The following is a 20,135-nucleotide window of genomic DNA, read 5'->3' as shown; positions in this document are numbered from 1 at the left end:
TTTCTAGCATTATTTAGAAAAAAAAAATGAAAAAATAAATGTGAAAAAGTTTTTTCAACTGGAAGTCAGGAGCAGCATTAAAACGTAAAACGAACATAAGTTATTACGCATATGAGAGGCTCACCTCCTCCTAATACCTCGCTCTTTACGCTAAAGTATTTTTAGTAATTTCAACTATTTATTTTACGGCTTTAGTGATTCAGGGATCATTCTTAAGGAATTGGGACAAAATTTAAGCTTTAGTGTAAAGAGCGAGATACTGACGAGGGGGTGAAGCCCCTGGTATACATAATAAAAACATGAGAATACAAAATTTCGTTACGTAAGCTAATTTGTAAGTTACGTACATCTTTTACTATCAAAAACATTCGTAAAAAATTAAAAGTTCTAGTTGCCTTTTTAAGTAACCGAGAAATCGGAGGACAACTAGGACTCCTCCCCCGCTCTTTTTTTCTCAAAATCATTCGATCAAAACGATGAGAAAGTCATTTAACCAAAAATATAAATATGCAAATTTTGTCTTATTATTCATCTGCGGAGAGCCAAAATCAAAACATACATTGATTCAAAAAAGTTCAGAAATTAAATAAAAAGACAAGTTTTTTAGCTGAAAGTAAGGAGCAGCATTAAAACTTAAAACGAACAGAAATTAATTCGTATATGAAAGAGGCTGCTTCCTCATCAATGCTCCGTTCTTTACGCTAAAGTTTTTTACTGTTTTAAAAAGTAGAGTTGAGAGAAAGTCAACTCTATAGAGAAAGTCGACTATTCGACTCTCCTCTCTCTCTCCTTCCCCCCCTCTCTCTCTCTCTCTCTCTCTCTCTCTCCTGTCTAGGTAGATCAGATTGAGACAATGGCAAACGGATTGACGTTAATAGGTCAAACGGTGAGGATTAAAATAAATTTAAAAAAAAACCTGTCTAGGTAGTCCTGTCTCAGGATTAAAAAAACCTGTCTAGGTGGATCAGATTGAGACAATGGCAAACGGATTGACGTTAATAGGTCAAACGGTCAGGATTAAAATAAATTAAAAAGTTCATGGTTCCTGAGAGAACCTTCAGGCATCAAAGGGTTAAGTGCAATTTTTCAGAGCCAACCTTGCTTGTTTAGCAGCCTGTCTCAAAAGCCTTTTCGTAGTTGGTTCAGTACTATTATAAATTGGTTTAGTAAAATATTTTGTTAGATCATTTTTAATTAAATTTGAGTATAAAGAATTTAGTGAGTATTCCCCTAAATCCCTGTTCAAAGAAATATTATTATTTATTTTGCGATTAATTTCGATCGATTCTCGAACCACCTGTTTTATCCCCAAATTATTACTGATGAGTGAAGATTTTTCAAAAAGTATCGTGTGGGACGGATTAATAAATATATGCCAACTTAAAGCAGAATCAAAGGAGTTGTTGGAACTATTTGAAATTAATGCCTTGTCTATGTCTTTTTTATGCTGTTGTAACCGTTTTTCTAGATTATGATGGGTCCTGCCAACATAGTAATTTTCTATTGTTTCTACTTTGTATTTGTTTGACAACGAGAATTAGTTTCGATTTCTATTACAGTATGTTTATTACGCCCGACAAATACGCTACGTGTAAGTAGTCTGGCCTCTTAAAATAGGGTGCGTCAATAAATATGTTTGATACTTGCGAATCAACTACCACTGAAGCCTGTCGGGCAGCACACAGAAAAGAACAAAAGCCGTAGGATCAACTTCGTGAAGATAAGAATAAAATCGTTTCACCCAAACTCCAGCATAAAATTTTGAGTCACCTTAATTCAGTAAAGAGCGACCTTGTCATTACTAAATGACACCCTAAAAACAGGGAGTTTCATAAAAATATACAATAGATCTTGCTTTTCACGTTTATTTATTTCAAAGATGCAATATTTATTTGGGTACTTGTCGGTTATTGGAAACACATTCAAGGACTACGCTTAGGTTACATCTCAGAAAACCGTTTTCATAGCTACAACAAGAGCTAAGAGCTCATATGGCACTTGTGACGAGGCATGAAGAGCTAAGAGCCAAGAGATCATATGGTATGAGCTCTAACAAAATTCTATGAATCAATAGGTTGATTTAAAAGGAAAATCAGAGGTTTAATGTCAGTCAGGATTTAAAATAAGAGCTCTGAGTCATGTCCTTCTAAATATCAAAATTCATTAAGATCCGATCACCCACTCGTATGTAATAAATACCTAATTTTTTCTAATTTTTCCTCTCTCTTTAGCCCCCCAGATGGTCGAATCTGGGAAAACGACTTTATCAAGTCAATTTGTGCAGCTCCCTAACACGCCTACCAATTTTAATCGTCCTAGCACGTCCAGAAGCACCAAACTCACCAAATCACTGAACCTCTCCCCCCAACTCCTCCAAATAGAGCGAATCCAGTACGGTTCCGTCAATCACGTATCAAGGATATTTGCTTATTCTATCCACCAAACTTCATCCCGATTCCTCCACTCAAAGTGTTTTCCAAGATTTCCCCTCCGACTCCCCCAATGTCAAAAGATCTGGTCGGGATTTGAAATAAGAGCTCTGAGACATGAATTCCTTCTAAATATCAAATTTCATTAAGATTCGATCACCTATTCGTAAGATAAAAATGCCCCAATTTGCACGTTTTCCAAGAATTCCAGTTTCCCCCTCCAACTCTCCCCAATGTCACAGGATCTGGTCGGAATTAAAAATTAGAGCTTAAAGCATAAGATCCTTCTAAATATCAAATTTCATTAAAATCTGGTCACCCTTTCGTAAGTTACAAATACGTCAATTTTCAAAATTACACCCCCCCCCCCAACTCCACCAAAGAGAGCAGATCCGGTCCGGTTATGTCAGTCACGTATCTTAGACAGGTTTTTATTCTTCCCATCCAGTTTCATCCTGATCTCACCACTTTAAGCATTTTCAAAGATTTCCGGTACCCCCCAACTGCCCCCCCCCCCAATTAAGCTGGGTCCTGTTGAGATCTAAAATAAGAGATCTGAGTTACGAGGTCCTTCTAAATATGAAATTTCATTAAGATCCGATCACTCCTTCGTAAGTTGAAAATACGTCTTTTTTCTAATTTTTAGAATTAACCCCCCCCCCCTATAGAGCGGATCCGTTACAATTATGTAAATCACGTATCTAAGACTTCTGCTTATTTTTCCCACCAAGTTTCATCCCGATCCCTCCAATCTAAGTGTTTTCCAAGTTTTAGGTTTACCCCTCCCAACTCCCCCCAATGTCACCAGATCTGGTTGGGATTTAAAATAAGAGCTCTGAGACACGATATCCTTCTAAATATCAAATTTCATTGAGGTCCGATCACCCGTTCGTAAGTTAAAAATACCTCATTTTTTCTAATTTTTCAGAATTAACCCCCCCCCAACTACCCCAAAGAGAGCGGATACGTTCTGGTTATGTCAATCATGTATCTATGTATCTAATCATGTATGCTTATTTTTCCTACCAAGTTTCATCCCGATACCTCCACTCGAAGTGTTTTCCAAGTTTTAGGTTCCCCCTCCCAACTTCCCCCCCCCAATGTCACCAGATCCGGTCGGGATTTAAAATAAGAACTCTGAGACACGATATCCTTCAAAATATCAAATTTCATTGAGATCCGATCCCCCGTTCGTAAGTTAAAAATACCTCATTTTTTTATTTTTTAGAATTACCCCCCCCCCCCCCAACTACCCCAAAGAGAGCGGATCCGTTCCGGTTATGGCAATCATGCATCTAGGACTTGTGCTTATTTTTCCCAACAAGTTTCATCCCGATCCCTCCACTCTAAGTGTTTTCCAAGATTTTAGGTTTCCCCTTCCCAACTCACCCCCCCCCCCCAATATCTTCAGATCCGGTCGGGATTTAAAATAACAGCTTTGAGGCACGATATCCTTCCAAACATCAAATTTCATTAAGATCTGATCAACCGTTCGTAAGTTAAAAATACTTCAATTTTTCTATTTTTTCCGAATGAAAAAACACTTGGTTAATACCAAGTGCCATAAAAACAAGTGAGGGATGATAAAAATTCTAGTTTAGTGACTTCTTGCTATCTCGGAAAGGGGTTAGGTTAGCAAAATGAAACTTTACGGGATGGGTCTACAGGCTAAATTATATCCCGGGAAGGTATTTGAAAGTACCCACCTCCACTCCTTCTTCCTCTAGAGGGTCCTGACCTCTGATGACCTTTAAAAATATGTGTGTTATAAAAGTGAAACCTTGCAAAATAGATCTTCGGCCCTCTAGAGGAAGAAGGAGTGGAGGTGGGTACTTTAAAATATCTTCCTGTGACATACTTTAGCCAGTAGCCCCATCCCTGAAAGTTTCATTTTTCTAACCTAACCCCTTTCCGAGATAGCATGAAGTCACTAAACTAGAATTTTACCAAATGCCTTAAACTTAGAATGCACTGGACTTGTATAAGTTGGGCTATATATTTACACATTAAGGGGGGACTGGTTAGGTTATGTTAGGTTTCCATAATTTTGTTTCTAAAGTATGATTTTATCATCATATTTTGTTGTTTCATTAGGATTAACCTAACTTCATTTCTTAGGTGTTTCCAATAACCGACAACTACCTTTATTTCTTTAAATTTACCCATCGTAACTTATTAGCACAGTAATATTTGCATAATTTCAGAATAAGGAGGAAACAATCCCAAAAAGGGGTTTGATTTTCACAATTAATTCGTTATATATGAGAACTTACATAACACCTATTATTAACAATTGACGAAACTTGTATAGAACCATTCCTATATCACCACATATAACTGAGAAAGAATTTTCGGAAAAAACTTTAGAACAGAAACAAAAAACATGGTTCATGTTTCGCCCTGGGCTAGAATTTTATTAAGAAACTTCATTTCCCACTTAAATTTTTGAGGAAGTTACTCACATATACTGTTCAAAAGTCAGACAAAATACAGTCTTTTGATGGCTGGTGTTAATTCGGGTATAAGACAGGAGGTGAACTTGCCCCTCTAAATTTGTATGCCTCCTCCTAGGTTTAGAAAAATATATTTTAGGATATTTTCATTGCAAAATACTGTATTAGTATTTTCATTAAAAATTACAAAAAACAGCAAATTGCTCCATTAGATTTTATGAAATAAATTTTGCCCCCTCCCCGTCACATCTTGGTGAACTGACGCCACTGAACCCCTGTGGTGATCTTAGGAGAAATGTAAGAACTTGCTATCTGTCAAATTTGAATAATTTCCTTCGATAATGCAAATCCATAATAATCTTATGCTAGTACTTTATTTTAAATATAAGGGTATTTTGACTCATCTTTTTAACATTTATGTGCATGTTACAGAAATGTATTATCCAATTTAACCAAATGTTCCTCGGCTCAACATTGCTGCTCAGCTTAAGCAATCTGTTCAAATGAAAAATTTTCAGCCAAATCCAAACCCTGGGAGAAAAATACAAATGGAAAAAGACTCCGACATTAGAACTGACCTTTTGATATAACATACAATCTCAAGTGTCACCTGATCTTCCATTGTCAAATTTCACAATGCCATATAACTCGACAGCCTATTCTATTACCTGAGATCCAAATAATACCTTGCAAAAACATTTTAGGTGTCGTGTAGCTATTTTGTATGATTATTTTGTATTTAAAATTCACGCAACAGCAAAATTAACCTTAGTATTCCCCATTTGGTATGCTCACCTCCGACTATTCATCTCAAAGTGGACTCTACCGCTACCTCCGGGGTGCTTGAGACCCGTTTCAAGGACATCGGAATTGCAAGGGGGTAGAACTGCAGAGTTTAGGGTATCTTCGCTATTTTGGGAAGGTTTTTAACTAGGTGAATAAAACGTTCAGATTCAATATTGAAATAAACAGAGGCCACTTTCCATCATCTGGCGTGCATCTCGTAGTGCCACACAAATCCACCACACGTGCCACAGTCCCCATAAGTTTTAACAACCACGCTTGACACACTTGGCACACGCCTCCTGATGTACGTGATTGTTGAAGTTATGTAATTCCACACTAGAGGCATTATTCTTCTCAAAAATTGTGTCACCAATTAATAAGAGAATCATAAGCTAAATCGACAACAATTCTGTCGTGTTTTGGCTGACAGGCAAACCAAAAGTTGAAACTATTCAAAAAATGTCCCTGTTCTCAAGCGTTTTATTTTCTCTGGTCAAACCAGGAGTTAGGTGAGTGCAACTTTCAGAAATGGATCTATAGCCCAAATTACAGGACTGTCCGTCCACCAAATATGGTGGAAAGTTTTCAATCCCTATTTCTAAGGCTTAGGAGATTGCGTAGAAGCAATGTCCAGACACCTGTCAAGTTTGGCAAATAAAATTCTTTCCTCTTAATTTTGGGTTTTTTTCCTTTGAAAAACAACAAGTGTGATGAAACATCGAAGCAATTTATCAATGACATAGCCAACTACTATTACTACTAATAGCTCACTGCATCAGTAAACCACCCAAGGCCAACACAGCCGCTCCCCCTTTATCCCAATCTGTTCAGAACTTCACAGTTTACCTCGTCCGATGAAATTCCAGTTGCATTTAAATCTTTTTATAACCTCTTTCCACCCCTGTTCAGAAACGGCTATCTTTCCGTCGGGTCAAGATGGAAGAGAAAAATGTGCATTCTTTGGCAATCTATAACGCTTCATCCGTAAAACAAGACCTAGCCATTTTAACCCTTCTTTCATTATAGCATTTCAATGGACAATTCTACTAAAAGTTCTCATACATGTTGGCGTAACTTTAACGTTTCAATCACGTATTTTGTTGCCTTTTGTTCTTGTGTTCTTTTTCACTAGTACCAGAACTCACAAGCATCAGTTAATCTCTAATTACATTTTGAGCCCCTGCTACTATTGCAACTAACCACCCATCACACCAACAAAGCCGCCAGCGGCTAACACAGAGTTCTCAACTTCAATTTATTCTAGGCTCCACTCTTTATCACATCTGGCGAAGGTACTATTTCCATTAAATCCTTCCTTGGTTAAATAAAATTAACTGAAAGTAAGGAGCGACATTAAAACTTAAAACGAACAGAAATTATTTCGTATATGAAATTACCAACGCCCCGCTCTTTACGCTAATGTTTGACTCTTTCTCTCAGCTCATCGTTTTAAAACATTAAATAACTTTAGCGTAAAGAGCGGGGCGTTGGTGAGGAAGCAGCCCCTTTCATATACGAAGTAATTTCTGTTCGTTTTAAGTTTTAATGTCGTTCCTTACTTTCAGTTAAAAAAAAACTTTTTTTTTTATTTAATTTCTGGACGTTTTTAAATCAATGCATGTTTTGATTTTGGCTCTCCGCAGAGGAATAATTAAAACGAAATTTGCAGATTTTTTTTTTAGGGGGGTGGGGCTAAATGGCTTTCTCATAATTTTGATCGAATGATTTTGAGAAAAAAGAGCGGGGGAGGAAGCCTAGTTGCCCTCCGATTTTTTGGTTAATTAAAAAGACAACTAGAACTTTTATTTTTTTACAAATCTCTTTATTAGTAAAAGATATACGTAAGTTATAAATTAGCTTACGTAAAGAAGTTTTATATTCTTATGTTTTTATTACACACATGAGGGGGTTCGCCCCCTCGTCAGTACCTCGCTCTTTACACTGAAGCTTAAATTTTGTCCCAATTCATTAAGAATGACCCCTGAATCACAAAAGCCGTAGAATAAATAGTTGAAATTACTAAAAATACTTTGGCGCAAAGAGCGGCGTATTAGGAGGAGGTGAGCCCCTCATATGGGTAATAATTTCTGTTCGTTTTCAGTTTTAATGTTGTTCTTACTTCCAGTTGAAAAAACTTTTTCTATTTATTTTTTCATTATTTTTTTTAATAATGCTAGAAAATCATCCCGTTGACTTTGGGAAAATAATTAGCGTGGGAGGGGGCCTAGGATCCCCTCCAATATTTTTTGGTCACTTAAAAAGGGCACTAGAACTTTTCATTTCCGTTAGAATGAGCCCTCTCGCAACATTCTAGGACAACTGGGTCGATACGATCACCCCTGGGAAAAAAAAAACAAAAAAACAAAAACAAAAACAAACAAACAAATAAACACGCATCCGTGATCTGCCTTCTGGCAAAAAATACAAAATTCCACATTTTTGTAGATAGGAGCTTGAAACTTCTACAGTAGGGTTCTGATACGCTGAATCTAATGGTGTGATTTTCGTTAAGATTCTATGACTTTTAGTGGGTGTTTCCCCCTATTTTCTAAAATAACGCAAATTTTCTCAAGCTCTGAACTTTTGATGGGTAAGACTAAACTTGATGAAACTTATATATTTAAAATAAGCATAAAAATGCGATTCTTTTGATGTAGCTATTGGTATCAAAATTCCATTTTTTAGGGTTTTTGTTACTATTGAGCCGGGTCGCTCCTTACTACAGTTCGTTACCACGAACTGTTTGAGATTACTACGGACTGTTTGAGACCTCTTTCATTCAGAACGACCTGCTTTTAGTTTGGCCCAAAATAGGTGTGCAAAAAGCCTAACCTTTGGAAATCTGCCCAGTGGCGTAATTTCATCAAAATTCTGAGGGGGGGGGGAAAGTAAAATTGGAACAATTTTTCCCAATTCAAGTGAAAATAAGAGTGAAAATTAAAAAAATTAGGGAGGGGGGTAAAATATTTGGACAGTGTGAAGTTAGAAAACAATTCCTACTATGGTTTATTATACGCCAGAAATTAGAAAGGAAAAAAAATGTATACCATTAGGTTCTCCATTTGATGCTCTTTTCAAATATAGCAATCACTGCCGTTGCAATAGCGTCTCTACCATCCACCCCTCCCCCTAACCGGACCAGATATACGCCTAGGCTATACACAAAAGTTGCTTATTGATGTTTATTTCTCATCAACAGTTGATTCATAATGCAAAATAAAGCCACTTAAGCAAAAACAGAAAACTTTTGTGGATAGTCAAGGACTATAAGCCGCATCAGGGGGACAGAGGAGGGCTATGGCGCAGTTACGGTTTTATATTAGAGCAGTAAGTGGAGAATGTACATGGTATATTACCTATTTTCTTATCTGATTCCTGTCACATCATTACCTTGAATCAGTATTTCTCAGTGTTTGGCACGGCTCCCTGGAGCACCGTGGACCGCAGTAATCTTGCATTGCCTCCACTTCTTTAAACGACCCTTATTTTAGCTTCAAGTGGGATGATATTAGCCTCCTTTTTGTCTCCCCTGTATTTACTTAGGTTGAGACTTTAGATCCTACTCTGCTGTTTTGCCAAATGAGGCTAAATCAATTAACACTTTTTTATCTCTTAGGCTAAACTTACCTACCATCCAGAGCCATTCAAAGGGGGAGGGAGCAGGGCAAGCTCCTATGGGCGCTGTGGTTGGGAGCGCCTTGGCTGGGGAGCTGACCATTGATCAAATTTTTCACTTTGATTCGGCTTTTGTTTTGCTTATTTTTGAGCAGGAAGGGGGCGATGCAATTAATATTTCCCCATGCAGCACCAACCCTCTGAACGGGTTTATCCATATCTGCACTTGAACCTCTCCTCCCAATGTGAAAATATATAGCCCAAAATAATCAATTTATATGTTTTACCGTTTCTTGATTTCGTCAGAGTTGATTCAATTTTAGGGTGCACGGGTTGAACCAAGAATGACACACAGCAAAATGGGTGGGAAATACATAATTTGGGATATAGTATTTGCACATTAGGTTGGGATAATGTATAGTGGAACGGCAGTCAAAATATTTTAACAACTATTATACTGCATATTATGAAGTAAGAATTGTTTTCTTAACATGTTTCCCTCTGAACAACCCCAGTTCTAGGCTTAAAGCCTACCTTAATTTCAAATAAACTAGATCAAATTTGAGAGGATGGTAGGACAGCCATTCTGAGGGTCGGTGGCGTCCGGGGAAAAATTAATCACAGCATCCCCCCTCCCAAGTCAAATATAAACAAAACAAGCCGAATCAAAGTGAAAAATTTGACCACTGGTCAACTCTCAAGCTGTACCCCCAGCTACAGCGTCCAGGGAAGCTTTCCCTGGTCACCCCTCCTCCCTTTGAACGGCTGTGGATGATAGGCAAATTTAGCCAAAAGGTAAAGATGTAATTATTCATTCAGCCTCATTTTCCAAAGAAGACTAGGCCTATTATATTAGGCCGAGGAAATAAACTATCAACCTCAACAAGTGCAGGGGAGACAAAAAGTAGCCTAATACCACCTCACTTGAAGCTAAAATGAGGGCTGTTGAAGAAGTCCTAGGGGCAAGGCAGGCGTGGTAATCTACTGAATTTTTTTTGGTAAAATTCTAGGGTCAATGTTGATATTACCTGAACAATTGTTTAGGGTCATGAAACTATTGTTAATAGATGCATTTTGACTTTTTGAACATCTTTTCTCTCTTGCAAAACTACCGCAACTCACCGTTAAGGAGTTATTCCGGCCCAAATATTCTTGTATTTATACATACAGAATTGCAATCATTTCCGTTTCGTTGATCGGATATTTGAAAATCGCGAATCTTTAATAGTTTAGAAACAAATATGGGCTATATATTTGCACATTAGGGGGGTGGGGATAAAGCATAGCATATATTAAATACGCAAACTAACCATTGCTGTATTTAATATATGCTATGCTTTACCCTCCCTCCCCCCCTAATGTGCAAATATACAATAACTCCATAACAGTGGGTTTCTGGTAGTTTTGCAAGAGAGAAAAAATGTTCAAAAAGTCAAAATGCATCTATTAACAATAGTTTCATGACCCAAAAAAATTGTTCCGGCACTGACCAAAGAAACTGCTAACTGACAATTAAGGTAAAGGGTCATTTTGTCAAAATTTCGATAGGACCTGTCAAGTAGACTAGGCAAGTTTCTTTAGACTTGGAAGTCAGAAGAGGGTTAGCATTGGAGCTTGGGAATATCTTCCCGGAATATGTTTTTGGCCCTGGATTTATTACTGAGAGTTTCATTTTTCCCCAACCTTAAGCCTTTCCAAAATAGTTAAAAACAGCAAAACTAGAATTTTACCTTTTTTTCAGTGGGCTCCACAATAAAGAAATGTTGGTAAAATCCTAGTTAATTGACTTCTTCCTATCTCAGAAAGGGTTTAGGCTAGGAAAATGAAACTTTCAGGGATGACTCAACAGACTAAAGTATGTCCCGGGAAGGTATTTTGAAGCAACTACCTCCACTCCTTCTCCCTCTAGAAGGCCCTGACCTTTGATGACCTTTAAAAATATGTGTGTTATAAAAGTGAAACCTTGCAAATTAGATGTTCTGCTTAATTGAAGTACAACAAAATTGTTTTCAGCTTCATAATTTTGCTCAATTCCATTTTATAAGGTTTTAAAGATATGCAAATACATTTCCTAAATCTTGAAAAAAAAAACATTGATATGGCTCAAAATTCTACTCAAATAACAGGAATTGCATTTTCAGAACTAAAGGCAGAAAAAAAAAACAACTAGTAACTGAAAATTAAGGTAAAATGTTGTTTTGTCAAAATTTCAATATGTATAGACCTGTCATGTAGGCATATTTCAGGGCCCTCTAGAGGAAGAAGGAGTGGAGGTGGGTACTTTAAAATACCTTCCCGGGACATACTTTAGCCTGTAGACCCATCCCTGAGAGTTTCATTCTCAAACCCTTTCCGAGATAGCAAGAAGTCAATTAACTAGAATTTTACCGAAATGTTTATTATTTGATAATTTGTAATAGCTTTCAGGGGATGGTCCAGTGTCTAATCTAGGCTATATTCCGTAATGTCTTTTGAAGTATATTTAACTACCTCCCCCCCCCCCCTTTCAAGGGAATTTCTCTTAAGCATTAGAAACAACGGAGAACTAGAGATAGGAGCCTGAAAATGGGGAGTAGCCTAATTAAGGCTCTGTCATTCCTGAGTTTCTTAGGCTATCCCAGCTCTACTAGAACTTGTCTAGGCTACTTTCTAAGACACAAAAATCCCCTCATATAGCCTAAGATTTTAACTTTTTTCCTGTCCCTACTGGGAGAGGGTCGAAGCTCCTATGAAACAGAAAATGGATCATTAGAATCTGTGATTAAGTCCATAACAAAAATTAAACTTACATTTTTCATGATTTCGTCACCGACCATAGGCTCAGCCCAATCGACTGCTACTCTCTGCTCAAACAAAAGAATTGTTTGTGGCAGCAATTTGCGACGTGCCATCGCTGCCGCTTTATGGCTCTCATATTCCACAAATGCAAAGCCTCGCGATTTGGATTTGTCAGCAATACCAGGGTAGCAAATGACATCAACAACTCCTTCCGTAACTCGAGATATTTCATCAAAGATTTCTTCTCGATTTTTATCATTAGGTAGGCCCCCAATGAACAGTCTGCAATTGTCAATCGAAACAGTGACTCCTAGACGATAATTGGGACGGATTGGAAATCTATCAAGTTCCTTCACAGCCCTGGCTGCCACCTCCGGGGTTGAATAAGTTACAAAACAAAAGCCACGATTTGTTCCAGAGAAATCCATCATCAGCCTCATTTCATAAATAAATCCTACTCTTTCAAAAATCGGAACTAGTGTATCTTCGAAAATATCTCTTTGAAGCTTGCCAATAAAAACTTCACTCCATTTGGGAGGAGGGGGCCCCATCCAGTTTGGTGGCGGGCCGCCATATATGCGCTGACCATTTTCTTGAACCAGCTTATACCCTGTTCGCGTTCCACTAATTAGCTGCAATATACCAGGGGTCTGATATTCGAACATTATATTCACGATTTGAACTACCCTTCTTATCTGAGAGAATTCCCCAACTGATATTTCAAGCATCCACCGACTTTGACTCAAGGGAAATGCAACCTTGAACGCTGATTGGCTAATATTTATTGGCGCCGTTCACTTCTAACTGCTTCTAAATGTCAAATAGAGAAATTTGACCGTCAAGGAGGCACACTCGTGCCTCTATAAAGAGGCGACACACGACAATGTTAAGCGATCTTCGGTTCCAGTGGTTGCAGAGGGATGGGGAGGGATGCATTTCGTAGCCCGAGCTCCAACTAAGAAACCTGCAAAATTTCATCCCCCTCCAACTTTTCCTTCATGGGGAAAATCTGGCCGAAAGTTTCGACCCGTCAACCCCAGCCCCCCTTTAACGTTGTCCGATCGGGCTGAAATTCACAAGTTAAGGTCCCCTAGGGCCCAGGAGCTTATCTGCGAAATTTCCTTCCCTGTTTTCCAGAAACCACGCATAGCCACTTAAAATTCATTTACTTTTTTTTCCTAGACGCCTACAGGTCACATCCGACATCGGACCTGGGTGTACGAAGACTCATTCGATGCGGAATTCTCCGAGTAATTTTCCTGGAAAGTTTCGTAGGAAAATCTTAACCCCCCGAAAGTTTCGACCCTCCAACCCCCCCCCCCCTTTTAACGTTGTCCGATCGGGCTGAAATTCACAAGTTAAGGTCCCCTACGGCCCAGGAGCTTATCCGCGAAATTTCAGCTCGATCCGATAACTCCTTCCCTGTTTTCCAGAAACCACGCATTAGCTATTTAATTAACGGATTTCTCTCCATAAGAGCCCATGTTAATTTGAAATTTTTAAAACTTATTGAGAAGTTATATTTACACACGTGAAGTTAACAGCTCAGTTGATAGAGCGTGAGACTTTTAATCCTCGGGTTAAGGGTTCAAGTCCCTTACGGGCGGTTTTTTTTCACAACATCAAACAAATTTTGATAACACCTGGACAGCTTATCATTTGAGAGATAACAGAATATTAGCTTCTTATGAGCAAAAGAAACATTTCGGTCATTCTATCTATTTTTTTTTCTATTTTATACAATGATTTAAAAGCGGGGGGGGAGGGGGGGGGGTTCCTCTCCTAATTCCTGTACGAGGAGTACAGGAATTATTAAATTACATCCACCATGGATTGTAGAAAAACGTACAGAAATAATATGAAAAAAACTTCGTTTTCTTAAAGAGTTAAAGAGGCTGCGTCCCAAAGTCGAACCTTAAAACGTACAGGAATTAGAAGAGGCAGTTGGGGGGCTGCCGCCCCCCAAACCCCCAGCTTTTAAAGACTCTTTTGTACAGGTTTTTTTTGTGGGGGGACTTCATTGTTACTAATTACTAGTTTCGGCGCAATGGTTCTCCTGTCCTCTTGTGTTTAACATTTTTCGAAGTTATTCCATTATTCATTCATTTCAATTTTTTGTAAATTAAAAGAGGGCCTTTCCGAAGCCAAGAGCGGGGGGTTAGCAAAAAAACAAAAAACCTGTACAAAAGAGTCTTTAAAAGCTGGGGGTTTGGGGGGCGGCAGCCCCCCCACTGCCTCTTCTAATTCCTGTACGTTTTAAGGTTCGACTTTGGGACGCAGCCTCTTTAACTCTTTAAGAATTATGAAATGGAGACATTCGAACTAGTCAAATCCTTTTCAATGAATTCGAAACTAATTTTATTTGAGAACAGCAATAGTCTGATTTTGATGTAGTGGAAATGCCAAATGAAAATATGTATTCTAGACTATTCAATAGGGTTGAAATTTGATTAGGTTAAAGTTTGATGGGAGTAACTATGAGCAGACATGTTAATTTAGCAATGTTTTATGTGTATGTTTACTGCTAATTCAAAGGGTGCCTGGGGTAGGGAGGGTGGAGGAGATACCCTGCGTTAATCCTTTACCAAGAAGTCAATAAGAATAGCGAAAGTTTATGAGATTCCAAAAAAAAGACACTTTGCTTGTACTAGCAATTTATTTTTAACCTTTCCCCTCACCAGAGATATTTTTAAGGGGGCACTTGACCGGGGCGAAAAATTTTAGGGGGCACACAATTTCAAATAAAATAACACTTGTAGGCTATTCATTTTGTGATTTTACATTTACTAAATTAAAGTAGAGAGAACACTTAAAAAATGAAAATAGTTATCAAATTGATAAGATAAATTATAAAATTTAGTTTTAGTGTTACTCATCAAAAGTTACGATCCTGAGAAAATTTGCCTTATTACGTGAGTTGTGGTGTGAGTTTGTTATGGTATTAGTGTTGAAAGAGTTTGGTTTTTTGTTTGGCTCTTTTTTTCCTTTTTTTTTCTTTTTCTTTTTTCTCTGCTTTAGTTATCAAACAGTTTATTGTAACCGATATTAGTGAGTGATACGGCTCATTTGTAATCGAAACTCTAAGAAAAAAAAACAACAGAATTTTGATATCAATAAATATATCAAAAGGATCGACTTATTATTCTGATTCCGAATATTTAAGATATATTAATTTTAGTGTTACTCATCAAAAGTTACGAGCCTGAGAAAATTTGCCTTATTTACGAAAAAAGGGAAAAACCCAAAAAGTCAAAGAATCTTAAAGGAAATCATACCATCAGATACAGCGTATCAGAGAAACCTAATTTAGAGGTTTCAAGGTCCTATCTGCAAAAATGTGCAAATCTGTATTTTTTTCCAGAAGAGAGATCACGGATGCATTCGTTTTTTATTGTTGTTTTTTATTCAGGGGTTATCGTATCACACCACCGGCCTAGAACATTGGGAGATGGTTTATTTGAACGGAAATAGAAAGTTCCAATGCCCTTATTAAGTGATTTGAAAGATTGCATGGCAGCTAGCGCCTCTTCCACGCCCCCTTTCCTTCCAAAATCGGCCGAACAAAATTTTCAAGAGAGTCATTTTATTCAGCATAGTTGAAAGGTCCATTAACTATGTTTTTGAGTTATAAAATTTACCCTTTGTGTACGTAGAGTGTTTGTTATTGTCAAATGTGCAGACATTTTTCGAGTGGGGAAGGGTGAATTTTTCGCTAGGCGTTATTTTCCACGTGACGAGTTTTCCATGGGGGAAGGAAGTTTTTTTAGGGGAGAGGAAGTAGAAGTTTCTTGGGAAATTTTAAACTGGGGAGCCTTGCAAGAATTCCTAAACAAAATTATTTTTATTTGTCTTACTTTCTCTTTACCGACTCAATTTTACGTGCGGACATGTTAAGGGTAACTCTCAGAGGTAAATTTTCCTTAGGACTAAATTGTCTAGAAGATTTTTTCGTGGAGGTGGAGCCAGATTTCCCGACATTATTTTTAAAAAAGGGTCAGAAACTAAATATAAATAAACAAGACTTTTCAACTCAAAGTAAAGAACAACATTAAAACTGAAAACGAAAGGAAATTATTACCTATATGAGGGGGAACCGCCTCCTCAAAACCTCACCCTTTACGATAAATTTTGAACCTAGTACTGATTCTTTATCAGCAACCCCCCTCATGTACTCAATATTTTCTTTTCGTTTTCAGTTTTAACGTTGCTACTTACTTTGAGTCGAAAAAAACTGTTTTAGTATTGTATTATTTTATGATTGTATTAGAGTTGATGAAACTGGCTAGTATCTTATGCTATACCCTATTAAAAATGTCAATTTTTCATAACTGCAGCGTGGTTGTATTTTGAAAAAAGTACCATTTGTCTGTAGATAAACAAAAATTAACCTTTGCCTTTTTAAACCTGATGGATCCACATTTTCTCCCGGCGGGGAGGGGCGAAATTTTTTGAAAAAGAAAAACAATGCGACAATATTGAGCTTGCAGCAAAATATGGGCAAACTAGTAGAATCCTAACATCTCAGGAAAAAAAAACGACACTACTTACCTTAGTAAAAATCCTGGCAGTGTATTTCCTCGCGAAGGTAGTTTTAACAGGAACCATAGCTGTGGGTGGGTACCACATTCGGGGCGACATTTTTAGTATTAGGCTATGTACAGCATATCCCGACACTGGCGTGATTGTATTTCTGATGCTTTACATAATTTTTATTGTGTATAACCCCTTTATCTATCAACAAATGAACGGACATCATTTTTATACAATCTTAATAAGGGGGTCAATGCCAGATTTGCCTCTCACTCAATCAGACTACCTGTCTAGGCTTTTTCTACAATTAGCCGTGGCTTGATGCCCTCAACTCTTCGATTTTAATTCAAAATCAACGGACAAAGGTGGGAATGCATCACGATCCAAGCTATGAAAACTGACTCAGAACAGGCTACGAAATCCAACCTTAGAGTGTCAGTCGCAGTTCAAACTTTTAGCCTTCAGAAAAAAAGGTGAAATGGGCTAACAATTTAAGAATTTTGAATTTTTCTTTTTTTTAACTTCTATATAAGTGGCTTGTTGACAAAATCCGTATGATAAATTAATCCAGAACTAGTCTAAATTTATTGGAGTTTCCTATTGTTGCAAATAATTTTGTTACTATAAATATTTGGAATTATAACGGAATAGCACTGCATTTAGGGCATTTCTTCCACAGAAAGTGGTTAAGTCAGTAGATTACAGACCTAATTTTTCCCTATCATTTAGTACTCCACCTGATTAACTAGCTTGCCTTTTTAACCTCTGGACCCAGACGACGATCCCTGAAAGTTTCAATCCAATTGAACACCAAATTTAAAAGTAGCATCCACCCTCCCCATTTTCTATTGCAAAACCTATGCGTAAATAACTGGCAGTTCGCATTACTTAGAACCCCTGCACAAGGGGCTGTGGGGGTCAGGCCATTCTTGGAGGCATATTTAGTGGACCTTTTGATTATTTTGAAAACATAGCTACAGGATGGTTGGCCCCCAACCCCCCATTGCACTTCCTGACTGAAAGGCCAAGAAACGGAGATCAGCACCCCCGGTAGGGACTGTAAAGTCTAATGCCGTATCTTTTTTCCTTTATTAGATCTATTCATGTTCAATTGATGAGCCTCCCTCTGAAGTTTCGAATATCAAACATTTTTTTCTAAATATGTTTGGAATGTGTTTGAAATATGTTTGAAAACTTGTATTCTATATGTTTCTAATCCCATATCAAGCATATGAAGTGGCCAGGAATAAAAAGTATTGAAGGCACATGACCTTTTGCTTAGGCCTTCGTCAATACCTCGCTCTTAACACTAAGATTCGATTTTTGTTCCAATTCTTTAAAATGACCCCTAAATTGCAAAGGCCGTTTAATTAGAATAAATAGTACTAAAAAAAAAACTTTAGCGCAAAGAGCGAGGTATTATTGAGGGGGCGAATCCCTCATATGCTTAATAATTTCTGTTTGTTTTAAGTTTTAATATTGCTCCTTACTTTTAGTTGAAAAATTTGTTTTTTTATTTTATTTCTGATCTTTCTTGAAATAATGCTGGGAAATCCGGTACCCCCCCTCTGTCTTTGAAAATTTTCTTTTCCCCTTGAAAAAATCCTCCATGGAAAGATCTTCACGTGTAAGCCCCTCCCCAACCTCCTCCACCAGAAAAAATCCCCTTGAAAAATTCTATATACTTTCCAATTACAAATACTGTATGTAAACAATGGGGCAAAGCTCATAACTTGTCGCTCTTCCTCCAGGGACTTTGGGGGATTAATTCATCCTCAAAGACACAGTCATTAGATTTGTTGACTATGTTGTACAAAATGGCTATCTCAAAATTTTGATCAGCAACGTTGGAAGAAAATGAGCCGGGGAGGGGGCCTAGTTGACCTCCAATTTCTTGTTCACTTAAAAAGGTACTAGAACTTTTAATTTCCGTGCGAATGAGTCCTCTCATGTTATTCTAGGACTACTGGGTTGATACGATCGCCCCTGAGAAAAAAACGCAAAAAATAAAATAAACACGGGCTTGAAGGAGGCGCCAAGTTCAGAGCTCTGTACGAAAAGCTTATCATGGGCAAGATTGGAGTTTTCATAACTGTATTGGTATCTAAGCTGTGGTTACACTTGACTGGTTTGCTGGCAGTGTGAGCAATTTGGCTGTTTCAGTACGTATGTCATGAATCTATGCAGAAAAATTATTTTTTGTTTTGCAGGATCCATCCACCAATTGCTCAATTGCTGAAAGTCAAATAATGTTTGCTGTCCAATTGTCCCACAAATAGATTTTTCATCAAGCTGCTTTCAAGAATCATCTTTGTTTCGTGAATGTCGTCTTTGCCTTCAATTTTTTTAAGATTTATTATAATAATAATTGTTTTAAACTATCTTTACATACATAAAATGAACTTAGAGGAGTGCAAAAATATAGGAAAATAAAATAAATGGAAACAATAAACAGAAAGAAAAAAAAGGAAAAAAAGAGCCAAACAACAAACCAAACTCTTTCAACACTAATACCACAACAAACTCACACCACAACTCGCGTAATAAGGCAAATTTTTTCAGGCTCGTAACTTTTGATGAGTAACACTAAAATTAATAAATCTTAAATATTTGGAATCAGAATAATAAGTCGATCCTTTTTATATATTTATTGATATCAAATTCTGTTTTTTTTTTAAAGTTTCGATTACAAATGAGCCGTATCACTCTTTGTTAACGGTAAGCACAAACTGTTTGATAATAAGAGCAGAGAAAAAAGAAAAAAAGGAAAAAAAGAGCCAAAAATCAACTCAAATTCTTTCAACACTTCTGCCATAACAAACTCGTACCAAAACTGGCGTACCATCTTAACTCCCCTCCAGATTACTTCCTATCCTCCCCCACACAACTCCTTTTTTAAACTCGAACCCACACTGTTGAGTTTAAAGTTTTGCTTAAAGTTTGCCAATGCTATGTGCTCACATTTTCAGGGGGAGGGGCATTTGTAAGAAAAACACACTACATTGAGCTTGCAGTAAAAATGGGGGGGGGGGGGTAAAATCCTGAAATTTTGGGGGAAATAATGAAATAGACACTGCTTGCGTGTTAGCCCTAGTAAATATCCTGGCTAAGTGCTCCCTTGCAAAGACAGTCTGATTTGAGAGTGAGGCTCTGGGTGAATTTTATTTTCTAGATATAACATTAGGCCCTTTGCAACATACTCGCCCCAACAAAGCAAAATAATAGGGTGTCAAAATTTGTATAATCGGTAAGTATCCGTAAGGCCCAAACAAATCATTAATCTGAAACGTTATTCTGAAACTGTGACGTTATTCCATAGAATAGATAACTATTTCTCCAAAAGTTTACGTTCAGATCAGAGTCAATTGGATTTTGGATGCTCGCAAGAGAGTTTGTGTTTTTTTCACGCCTAAGGCCTAAAGGTAAGAGACCATATTACGTAAAGGTAAGCGACTAAAGAATGTATACAGTCAGTATGTTTATTAAAAGGTGATGATTTTTGTTTGTAGTTTTGTCCCCTGTTTTGTCTCACGGCTCAGAGATC

General features: G+C 37.5%; 2 protein-coding genes across 8 annotated transcripts in view; one reads left to right on the top strand and one right to left on the bottom strand.

The window, feature by feature from the left end:
* LOC136027568 (microtubule-associated protein futsch-like) overlaps nucleotides 1–20,135 on the top strand; it is a 682,876-nt gene that overhangs the window by 519,218 nt on the left and 143,523 nt on the right. The gene's annotated exons all lie outside the window — the stretch shown is intronic.
* Nucleotides 12,010–19,263, bottom strand: LOC136026795 (probable RNA-binding protein 46; the record flags this gene model as incomplete). The annotated part of the gene is made up of 2 exons (XM_065703495.1): nucleotides 12,010–12,679; nucleotides 19,235–19,263. Coding segments are annotated over 2 exons (699 nt in total), but the record flags the coding sequence as incomplete, so codon positions are not given.

The sequence above is a fragment of the Artemia franciscana genome, chromosome 5, assembly GCF_032884065.1.
Source record: "Artemia franciscana chromosome 5, ASM3288406v1, whole genome shotgun sequence".
NCBI classification, from domain to species: domain Eukaryota; kingdom Metazoa; phylum Arthropoda; class Branchiopoda; order Anostraca; family Artemiidae; genus Artemia; species Artemia franciscana.
This window is presented reverse-complemented; position numbering and strand designations above follow the sequence as displayed.